The 11,383-nt window shown below is 43.1% G+C and overlaps 1 protein-coding gene across 15 annotated transcripts in view; it reads left to right on the forward strand.

Moving 5' to 3' along the window:
• The window catches only part of nfixb (nuclear factor I/Xb), a 194,280-nt gene that overhangs the window by 150,696 nt on the left and 32,201 nt on the right, over nt 1-11,383 (forward strand). For 13 of the 15 annotated variants that reach the window (XM_036148488.1, XM_012857753.3, XM_012857762.3 and 10 more), the window contains 2 exons: nt 1,773-1,903; nt 6,138-6,212. In XM_036148488.1, coding sequence (XP_036004381.1) covers nt 1,773-1,903; nt 6,138-6,212 — 206 coding nt within the window. The remainder of the gene's footprint in view (nt 1-1,772; nt 1,904-6,137; nt 6,213-11,383) is intronic. The other 2 variants (XM_036148495.1, XM_036148496.1) reach the window with 1 other exon arrangement.

Below are 11,383 nucleotides of genomic sequence, written 5' to 3' on the forward strand. Positions count from 1 at the left end.
CGGGGTCGCTCTGGGCCTGCATATTGTTAATATTCCAGCCCTGTTCTTGTCACACTGTCTCCAGCTGGCTTTCTTTGTCCCCCCGGCTGTAACATAATATTAAAACAACACACTAAACACCAATCTTGACATTGGGAATTTTTATTATTCTTGATTTTTATGTCGACCCCTGTTCTAACTCCATGGGAATTAAGCAGCCACGTCAGCTCTCCACGGTCCCCGGGAATTATGCATGTACATTTATTAGAATCTCAAATACGGTGCTTTGCTCAAGCACTGGCATGCCTTGAGCTTTTCTCGCATTTTATTACATTACAGTCACCAACTGGAATATATATTTTAGCTAGGTTTTATTCACCGGCTCAAGATGTGCTGGTGCTTAACTCTGTAGAGAAAGGAAAATGATATCAGTTGAGAACATCAGGGAACAAACTGTGTCATGAAGACAAAGGAAGGCAGCAGACAGGTTAGGGAGAAAAGTTGCAGGGCGAGGATATAAAACGATACCCCGAGTCGGGTACAGCTGCAAACCTACCAAAACAGAGAGAACTTTCTAAACTCATAGAAGAGTGTTGATCAGAGAAACAGCTGAAAGGTGACTTTAGAGGAGCTGCATAGATCCATGACTTAGGTGGAAATCTGTCAACGCTATTAGTGTATTCTATATAGCCGAACTTTAAGGAAGATTGGCCAACTTGTAAAACACTGCAGCAAAAAGCTGACACCGCACATCACCCTGAACATGCAACTCCTACAGTGAAACACGGAGGTGGCAACATTAGATTAGATTAGATTAGATTCAACTTTATTGTCATTACACAGGTACAAGGCAACGAAATGCAGTTTAGGTCTAACCAGAAGTGCAATAGCAGCAAGTGCAGGATAAACAATGGTTCCATAAGTACAGGACATGGGTTTTTACTAGATAAATATAGAGCTGGATACTATTATAAACAGAATTTTACTGATAGATTTGTCCTATAAGTATAATATATAGATAACTAGTATTGTGAACTAAATGTACAGCCGGATATGTACCGAATATAATATACAGGTGGATATTACTATGAATAGATTTTTACAGATATGTACAGTAGCATAATATACAGATGATTGTTATTATAACAGAGTTTGCATGTACTATGAATATATGTACAGGTGGCTATTACTATAGGCAGAATTGTGAGCATGATACACAGGTAGCTATTACTATAAAATGTATAAATAAAGTTTGAACAGAAGCTATTTAAATTAAAGTGCAGAGGAAGGTAATTGCATATTACAGTTGCAGATGTATATGTGAACAATTGTGAATAAACATCGTGGTGTGGGGAGGCGTTTCTTCAGCAGGGACAGGGAAGCTGGTAGGAACTCTAAAGCCGGTCCAGAGTTATCCAACAAAACTTGGCGCTGCTATACAGTGTTGACTCAGGGAAGCTGAATACAAATGCATGCCACACTTTTCAGAGTTTTTTAAAAAGAAAGAAGCATGTTTCATTCTCCTCACACTTCACAATCCAGTCCTTCTTTGTGTTGGGTGCATCACATGAGATCCCAATGATGTACAGATCAATTCAATGCGCTCAAGTTTGTTTGTGAATATTTTTGCAAGGCACAGTGGGAAGCATTTTGCAGGGAGTATGTCACAAAAGCCAGGTCAACAATCTGAATCATAAACAAGTGCAGCTTCCCTCTAATTCCTTCCTCTTTCCTCCGACACTTTGAAAACAGGCATTCTCATGTTTCTCTCCTTCGCCTTTTCTCTCCTTCAGCTCCAACAAGCGCAAGTCCATCGACGACAGCGAGATGGAGAGCCCTGTGGACGATGTGTTTTACTCGGGCCGCTCCCCGGCGGCTGGCAGCAGCTCTCAGTCCAGCGGCTGGCCGAACGATGTGGACGCAGGTATTCACGATGGAAACATGCCGTGCCGTCTGCCCCCGGAGGCCTCTGCAGGAGATGGGCTGAGGTCTTCGCCACAATGAGAAGATTAAGAACTGTTCTGAGAGATTTAGAAGATGTTTTCCGTTAGATCATCATGAATTCTTGTTTTAGCTTTAGCTTCCCCGGTCAGTTCGAAGTTCAAAGGCGTATTCTTTGGACTGAGAGGAAAAGTTTGACATTTTTGGAAATGAGATACTTTTTTTTTTGCATTTTGGATTACCATTTACTGTAGATTCTCACCACCGAATGTTTAAACAAAAGGAAAGAGCAATTGTGGGTGTGGCCACCAGTCATATATTTACTAATGTTATGTAAAAGTCACACATGGGTTTGCAGGAGTGTAAAGAAAAGATCTCCATTTGTTTTTCTTTGGCAGGGAGATTACACACAACCAGGAGGATTTTTAAGATCAAGAATTTGTTGTGGATTTTCATCAATGCACATAGGGTCACAGTTAAATATACACTCCGTCTAATATTAAATGTACTTCAGCCACTCAGCGTTTCTTGCCACCAACAATTCTAATCCACAACGTTAAGGTTAGCCTCCTTTTTACATTCCGAAACCAGATTGAATGTGTGATTTAATTTAATTTTGGGGGGCGGGGGGGGGGGCAACTTTATTTGTCGACCAACTGGTTTCAGCTAGCGACCGCGATGAGGGCCGAAAGCCGTAGGTCAGCAAATAAAGTTGTTTCCCAGTAGTTCAAGTGTTGCTGGAGCCTTCACTCCACCAGATCTGTGCCTAGATGTTAGCCACCGAGCTGTTGAGGTGAAATTGAAGAATAGCAACCATGCTGCGCACCAGCTTGGAAACAATCCCACAGGACCGTGCTGCCGCCACTATGCTTTAATGTCTCTTGGTGAGACGATGGTCCACTCTGTGTCTTGCCTGGACAGAAACATTTTCTTCATTGTGGCATATCCATATGGGCAGCTTCAAACTTCATTTGGCTTGCGATGAAGATCTTAAGCTTGGGCCTCTTTCTTTGTCAGCGCCCTCTCGGTCCATGGCGATGAAACGCTGGCTTTCAAGTTGCTTTCCGTTCACGGTGACCTTCCGCCGTCGTGATTCCTGAACTGTTCTTGAAGATCCTAACCAACTTCGTTTCACCTGGAGGTGACGGTTTGGGCTCTCTTAGAACACGCCACCACAGTGACGTCTGAGTGAATTGTGCTTGCACTACCAAGCTTAGCGAACGCAGTTGTCTACAGATGGCTTTAGACTTGTGTAAACCTACAACCTCTTAGAAATTGCCACCTACGGTCAGTCATGACCAGCAAGAAGAAATTCCTTGCCAAGTTTAAGAATCTTAACCACCACCTACTAAAAGATTCATCCAAAGGTGTTTTTCCGTGTGAGTCAGTATACGGAATTCTGACCATGTCTTTTGTACGATTCTCCCGCCCTAAGAAAGTTTAGATAAATCATGGTTCAGATAAATCATCAACAGCTCAAAATAAAATAATATAGTTGTCCTTAAGGAGTGTATGTAAACTTCTGACCACACCTGCTTGCCTCTTCTTACTTCAGTTAGTGTTGATCCTCTTGCAAAACAAAGAATCTTCCAGAAATGTCAAATGTTTCCTTAAATCTGAGGGGAAATTTTTCTTTTCTTTTATCCTAAAATTTTAATTGAAGCAGAAGCCACAGTTCACCTCCTGCCATCAAAAATCTGTTTTTGCATACATGTTGCATTGCACCCCCCCCCCCTCTTCTTCCCTTTACATCCCCATTCTCAACTCTGTTGTCCTAAAAGCTTTTATTAGAGACCCTTCACAGAAAGGATTCAGAGGAGCACTCTGGCCAGGTTTCCTCACAGACACGTTCAGTTAACAAACATACAGGCACCTACATTTTCTTAAAAGCGCGCAGATATTCAGTTTTTTATTTTTAAAGATTTTTACTAAGGAACGGATTTTGGCCACAATTTTAAAGAAATGTAAGTCATTGTAAACATGCTACTCAGATGTCTTTGGAATTTCTAGAAATTTGTCCAGTGTGTCATTTTAAAAGGAAACTCTTTTATGACATATAAGGAAAAATTAATCCCGCAGTATGTTATCTAAAAACTCCATAAAGAAAACAGAGTGATTTTTACACTGGGTAGACTGACGGGTTAAAATATGTACTCCTCCCTTGTTCAGTGCGCCACATCTGTTTTGACTCCGTATATTTTTAATGGGTAAAAAATATACAGTGGCAAAAGTACTTCCCCCCAAACCAAATGAGGCAGGGAGAGTTGCATGTGCTAAAAAGATTAAATTATTAAAACAAACAGGGCTGTTAATACCCATTTTCCTTAGTTTAATACTCATTCTACTCTCTATAAAATGTTTATTCCACAAAATTAGTGTTGGATGTGTCAAGATTAGCCATTGGACTGATAGGAGATTTCCATTGTATGATGACACTGACAAAGAAATGAATTAATATAAAAATGAACATGATTGAGTAGCTCCCATTTATTATTATTATTATTATTATAGAAAAGCAGCAATTATTCCTATTGCTTTAAAACAATATATTCATAAATTAAGTCATATTTAAAGTGTAACTCAATTCATTGTAAAAGTATAACACTGCCCCCTGACAAACTTTGTCCTGAGGGGCGGGGCTAAGTGTGGGGGGAGGAGTTGGGGTTTGCGGGGCATTGATGAGGAGGGACAGTGACATGCTGAAACATGAGGAGTGACCAGGGGCGTCACTGGTGGTTTCTCCACAGATTGGTCTTTTGAGGTGGAGGATTTTCCACTGGAGGTTGAGGCAGGCTTTTTGGAGCCTAGCAGGCCTGAGTGTTATCAGTCCAAGCCGCCCGGCTCAAAGCGCCGACCCAGCGATGCCCAACGGCGACGCTGTCGGGGCAGTGGAGGACAAAATGGTGCAGCCTCTGTGTGGTAAAGTGATGTTAGCTGCTAACGTGGACTAACGTTCAAATCAGAATCAGAAATACTTTAATAATCCCAGAGGGAAATTATTTTCGTTACACGCTCCAAATATATATATATATATATATATATATATATATATATATATATATATATATATATATATATATATATATATATATATATATATATATATATAAAAATAACCCAAAGAGGGCAGCACTGAGGATGCTTTGAGACAGATATTGCACATTAAGAACTAAACAAGTTCAGATGAAAATGTAAAAAAATGCACAGTTCCATTAAAATAACACTCTTAGCCCCAGTTTATACAGTTTATCTGCAAAAAACAGTTGCATTAGTGATGAGTTACACTTTAAGTTATCTGTAACATTTAATATTTAGAGTTTTATACATGGACATTAGCAGAACCATAGCATAAGCTCCTGCTGTTTTTACTACTAGTGGTCTGCCTAGTACATAGTTTAACTCTTTGCCGTTCTCCTCCTTATAGAGGGGTCCTGGTTTTTGTGCTAATAGCCAGCTTGCTGTTGGCGGCCCAGCAGCATGTCAGTCCTAGTTTTAAAACAGTGTTACCTTAATCGAGTGTTGGCTGGCTGCTTTACTGTCCACATCAAGCCTGTCTGTGTTTTTTTACAAACAGAAATATTTCCAATCAGCCACATTTTGCCTAGTACTAGAAGAGATTTTAAATATTCCATCCTGAAATCTGTTAAGTATGTTTAATCATGACCTCTAAAGAACGTTTAAAAAATTTTCATTTAATCCCAGCCAGCTTCATTTCTTTACTCATATTTCCACAGGAGTCAGTAATCACCTCTATCCCCTAACTCCCTGTCACTACTCTAGACGCCCCTCTGAATCTCACCATCCACATCCGTCTCTCTTTCTCCAGCATCCCAACAAAGCAAACCCAGTTTAACTCTCCATTTTCATGCGAAACTCTAACCTCTCCCTCTGTTTTGCTTACAGCATTTTAACCACCATGATGGCTATCTGGTCAAATGTATTTGCAATGTGACTTCATTGGTGTGGTATTTGACTTAAGGGATTTGCTTAAGGAAACTCCCTCTTATATGCTTGCTTTTTGACACTGCCAGCAGTCATGATGTAACCATTTTTTTTTTAAAGTTTGCTGCACTCTATAGCGTTGAAATCCCATATTGCTAATTATTTAACCCCCCCTGTTTCTCTCTCTCTCTCTTTCTTTCCACCTCTCTCTGTCATTGTCTCTCCTCCCCTCCTCCATTGTTAACTATTCCCTTCTCCCCTGTTTGGCCTTTCAGTGCAGCACCATTTGGCCAGTGTGCAGGAGAGGAAGATTAAGCATGAGAGCGATGGAGTGCAGTTTCCTTACCATGGTTAGAACAACATTAAACATTCTTCTGTCTACATGTATAAGTTGCTCTCCTTTCCGCTCACACCAACCTCAGCTTGTGTGCGCATCTCTGTCTGTTTGCCTTCTCTGTGAGCTCTTCCTCCCATCCCGTCCTTTTTCCTTTTCTCTTCTGTTTTGCGCTCCTCTTCCTCTTCCTCTTCCTCTGCTCTCCCTTCTTTTATGTGTCCTGCTCTATGGCTCTGTTGCTGCTGGGTGGGGTTGTGTTTCTACCAGATGTCTGCTGCTGTCCGATGTGGGTCCACCAAAGTCTTTTGGTAGCCCAGTAGCTCCATAACATCCATCACCTGTCTGCCTCAAAGACGTCGCTGTGTTTCTGAGAAAGAACTCAAACTGCAGCACGTTTGGAACATGTGCCAATGCTCTGATGCGCCTGCAAACCGTGTTTTATTGGTATTTGATCATGTCCGAACATCTAATTGTTATGGCACCACGTGTTTCTGATGTAAGGTTAACTAGACCGTCTGGCTTGGTGGTTTATTTATTTGCTTACCTATTTATAAAATGAGACAACATGTAAATGCGGTCTTCTGCAGCCTACAGCTTCTTCGTGTTTTTTTTTTTTTTTTGTCACGTTACCGCAACAGCTTCAGTGTGTTTGGTTGGGATTTTACATGACAGCCCAAGACAAAGGAGTGAAATGTTTTTGTGAGGTGGAAGAAAAAGCTTTTGCTGCATTTACAGCTTCAAGTCCTTTCGGGGGGGGGGGGGGGGGGGGGGTTGTCTTTACCAGCTTACTCGTTTATAAAATGAGTTTGCTAGTTCTTCTTGACAAAACAGCTCAAACTCAGTCAGATTGGATGGAGAGCATCTCTGAAAATCCAAATCTTGCCACAGATTCTGAATATGGATTCTTGGCTTTGACTCCCTCGGCCCTGGCTGGATGTTTACGGCCGCTGCCTGTCCCCGTCTCAAGCCTTCTGGGGCCTCTAACTGCTTATTTTCCCAGTATTGCTCTGGATTTAGCTCCATCATCTCTGATCGACTCTCCTGTCGCTGCTGAAGAAGAGCATGATGCAGCCACCTCAGTGTTTCATTGTGACGATGGCTTATTTAGATGAATGACGATTTATTTTGGCCCCATATGACCAGAGCTCCTTCTTGCACGTACTGAGTGCCCCACACGGTGGCGAACTGCAAACGGGGCTTTTCATCTTTTTCTTTCGACAATATTTCGTTTTCTTTCTACGCTCCCATAAGGGCCAGGTTTGTGGAGTGACGACCAATATTGTTCCTGTCGACAAATCAACCCACCCGAGGCGTGGATCTCTGCAGCTCCTCCAGGGATGCCATAGGCCTCTTGGCTGCTTCTTTGATTAATGCTCTCCTTGTCTGGCCCGTCGGTTTAGGCGACATGGCTTTTTCAGACTTGCCCTTTGGACAACTTATCATTTTCAGAGGATGGATTGATCAAATCTCTGTGAGATTTTAAAAGCATGAGATATTACTGGAAAACCAGTTCTTCCCGACCTGTTTTGCTGTAACCGTCGGTCTCCATGTGGCTGATTGTTCATTAATGTTCTCTAGCAAACGCCTCAGGCCTTTTAGAGAACAGCTGAGCTTGTACTGACGTCAAATCACACACAGGTGGACTCCACTAAGACTTCTGAAGGCGGTTTGGATTGTATTCAGAGGTATCTTGAAGTTTTTGTGGTCGTGACGTGAGGAAATGTGCAAAAGCCGGAGCGCTCGGTTAGAGGCGTCAGAGAGGCGGCGAGGATGTGAATGAAGTTCCTGCAGCCCCTCGTCCAGCTGGTTGTTTAGACAGAGCTGTCGAGGGCTGCAGCCACCTGCCGTAGGCCTGGCTCAGCTGTCTATGAAAGGCAGCACAGGAGGGAAAAAAAAACAAAAAAAAAAAACAGCAACAACAGCACAAGAGCTAAACAACCCAAAGCGGACGGTGCTCAGGTGTGTCATCAGTGCACGAGGAGCCTTCTGTCCACGAGCCATGCTCGCTCACCGGCGCAGGCGGTCGCCAGAGTCACACGGCCACGCACAAACGCGCACACCCAAAGACCACATCAGAGCGTTTCAACTGATTTACATTCTCACACACGTAGAAACACACCCCCAGTCCCCACCCCCCAACCGCCCCAGTCTGGAGAGGAACAGCGTTCCGGTCCAGATGGCACCTCCATGTGTCTACAGCAAAGGGAGCTACTGGGTTACAGCAGACATCTGTTCTGGAGATGGTGGTGGTGGTGTTGGGAGCGAGAGATGTGGAAAAAAAAGGAGACGGGTGGGGGGGTGGGAGGAGGGGTAAGGGGAGGGCCTCCTTTTTTTTTTTTTTTTTACGTCGGCCTGCTCCAGAGGTGAATCCTTACCTGAATGAAAAGCTCTGAGGCTTAGCAGGTGATCATGTGATTCATCATTAAGTCTGTTGTGTCCCGCTCAGCTCTGCTCTGCTTCTCCTTCTGCCTGCTCGCTCTTGCTGCTCTGTGGTGGGGAAAATGAGCGTTTGGGTAAAGAGGGAGTGGGTCAGGTTCCCCCCCCCCCCACATGCGTTTGTGATATTGACAGAATTGGAGAAAACATGTTGTTTTTGTTGTTGTCGTTGCAGAGAATGTGATGTTTTTTTATCTGTGATTCACATTTTATATGTGTTTTTTTACTGTTATCCTAATATTCTGGATTGTGCATGCCCGCTAACGATGTGTGCCCTCGGCGAAGCCACGGGGACTGGCAGCTAGCCAACATCCGCTGTTGTTCTCATTCACCTGAAAGACTACGCCAGCTATTTGTTTCGCCGTTTTATGAATCCGCGTCTGCGCGCGCGCGTGCTAGCCGGGCCACCCGGGCGGCTGTTTTGTGTGGTCGCTAGCTTGTTAGCGTGGCAAGACTGCGGGGTCATGGGAGCAATTGGCTGCCAGGCTGCCTGTGCAGTGTGCCAGGAGCAGGACACAGAAATAATGAAGAACAAACAACTGTTTTGTGTGCGTGCGCAGACACACTAACGCGCGCGCACACGCGCTGTAAGAGGGAGAGATCAGAGTAACTTCTGTTAGCTTTATTAGACAAAGCTTTCACTGGGCATCTGGGCCTCATTTGCCGTTCCTCGCTGATCAACCAGCAGATATTTCGCCAACGTAGTGACTAATTAGGAAGTATCGCGCGGCCTAAAAACAGTATGTATGATTTAAAGTTATTTATGAATAATAGGCGGCTTGTAATTGGCACTGGCATGTGAAAAGCCTCAGCCGCAGAGGAACCGAGAACTAGCGAGCGGGGATTCAGTGTTTCTCTTTGTTCGATCAAAGACACGACATGCATCTGAAAACTTTTTCACTTTTGCATGATTCTGTCTGATGATGGTTGCTTGAAAGACGGTTAAAATTATACCATGTTCATTCAGTATTTAGGACCTCTAGTTTGGCGTGAGCTGCATAAAAACAGCGTAACTTACATTTCCCATGATGCAACGTTATAATCCTCGAGTGCTCCGGGTAGGAGAAGAATGCTTTTTCAAATCCTAGGCCAGCCAACCCTGATGGCGTCACGTTTACATCACCAGTTTGCATATTTTTGCAGATGTCCCCCTTGGGCCACAGAATGCATTATGGAGCAGAGGAGGGCTTTCGCAATGAACCGTAATGCAGATAGCCACGCTGTTTAAAAGAAAACAGATAAGCACTGATTAGTGCTAAAGGTCCACATAAAATTCAATGGGATGAGGGTGTGTGTCGTATACTGATTAGATACAGAGGGTTTTGGATCTTTAGAGCGCCTATCTCTAAATTTTGTTTCACTTTGATCTGCCGATACCGATAGTAGCAGTTTCCAAACTGTTTTTACGAATCGTAATAGGAGCAGAAATAAGAGCGGGATTGAGAATTCTTCACCCTTCCTCCCATGAGCAACTGTTTTTTATTTATGATATGAAATGACATCATGTCTCATAGCAGACGCTGTAAAAGTATTAGTATTTAAAAGAAAGACTAAATGACAACAGAACTGACAGTTTAGTCTGTATTTAGCATCTTATACCAAGGATAAACACAATTAGCATGGCTAGACTTACTAAAACAGCAATCTTTGTGCGTTTTCCCCAAATAGTCTAGATCTGAGGTCTTCAACCCTGGTCCCCAGGATCCACTCTCCTGCATGTTGTAGATGCCTCTGCTCCAGCACAATGGGTGATTAACAGGCCTCTGCAGCGCTTGATGGCTGCTGAGGAGGTCATGCAGTCATTTGATTCAGGTGTAGAATTAGTCTACTGTAGCAGTTTGTTCAGTTTCTTTCCATGATGAGAGCCTTTATGTGACACCTGGACAGACTGAGTAAAACCATCAGCTTTGCTTGCAATAGTTTGTGGTTTTGGACACATTATCACACACAAGAAATGCACCTGTAGTTACATATAGTGCTGGTCTGACTTAGACTTACTATTTATTGAAGCAATGTTTTGCTGTGAATTTTCTCAGATCCACACAGAGTCAGTTTAACACATACAGGCTTAAGAACACACCACCCCACACACCTATATATGAGTAAACATTCCATATCAGGGTGTTGAGAAACCACACATGTGTTCTAGCCAATAAGAAACTCCTAGCATAGTTCTGGCGGAATGTTTGCTTCTTTGCACAGCTCTTAGACAAAGATCTTTAAGTTTCCTTTAGCTGAGGCACATTCTAGAAGCTTAATGTTAGCCTCCTTTTAGGACCATTGTCCAGTCGGACCCTACCACTGGCAGCAAAACAACCCCACATCATAATGCTGCCACCACCCTGCCTGACATTGGTACAAAGTTTTTTAGGCTTGACAGACTTAACTCGACTCCTCTACACTGTAATACATTATAAGTCTCGTCAACGTTGAAACGACAGTTCAAAAGCTGCCTTAAAACTGCATTTAAAGTCAACTTTCAGATTTGCATATTCCCCACCTTAACAAAAGTCGAGACAATTTACAACCGTGAGTTAAACGCGGGAAAACGCACAATCTTAAGTTCTGTGTCAAAAACTCTAATAAGTTGAGTTTCTAAGACAAAATAAGTACATTGAACTTGAGGGGGCCGTCGGTTTCTACAGTGTAAACACGCTGCTTGTCTCAGAGGCCCGATAGCTCAAACAATGTGTCATCTGACCTTGAAGGCTGAGGAAGCATCTACCTTGTCCATGTGGGCAGCGGCAAATT

The sequence above is a fragment of the Fundulus heteroclitus genome, chromosome 16 (genome assembly GCF_011125445.2).
Source record: "Fundulus heteroclitus isolate FHET01 chromosome 16, MU-UCD_Fhet_4.1, whole genome shotgun sequence".
NCBI lineage: Eukaryota > Metazoa > Chordata > Actinopteri > Cyprinodontiformes > Fundulidae > Fundulus > Fundulus heteroclitus.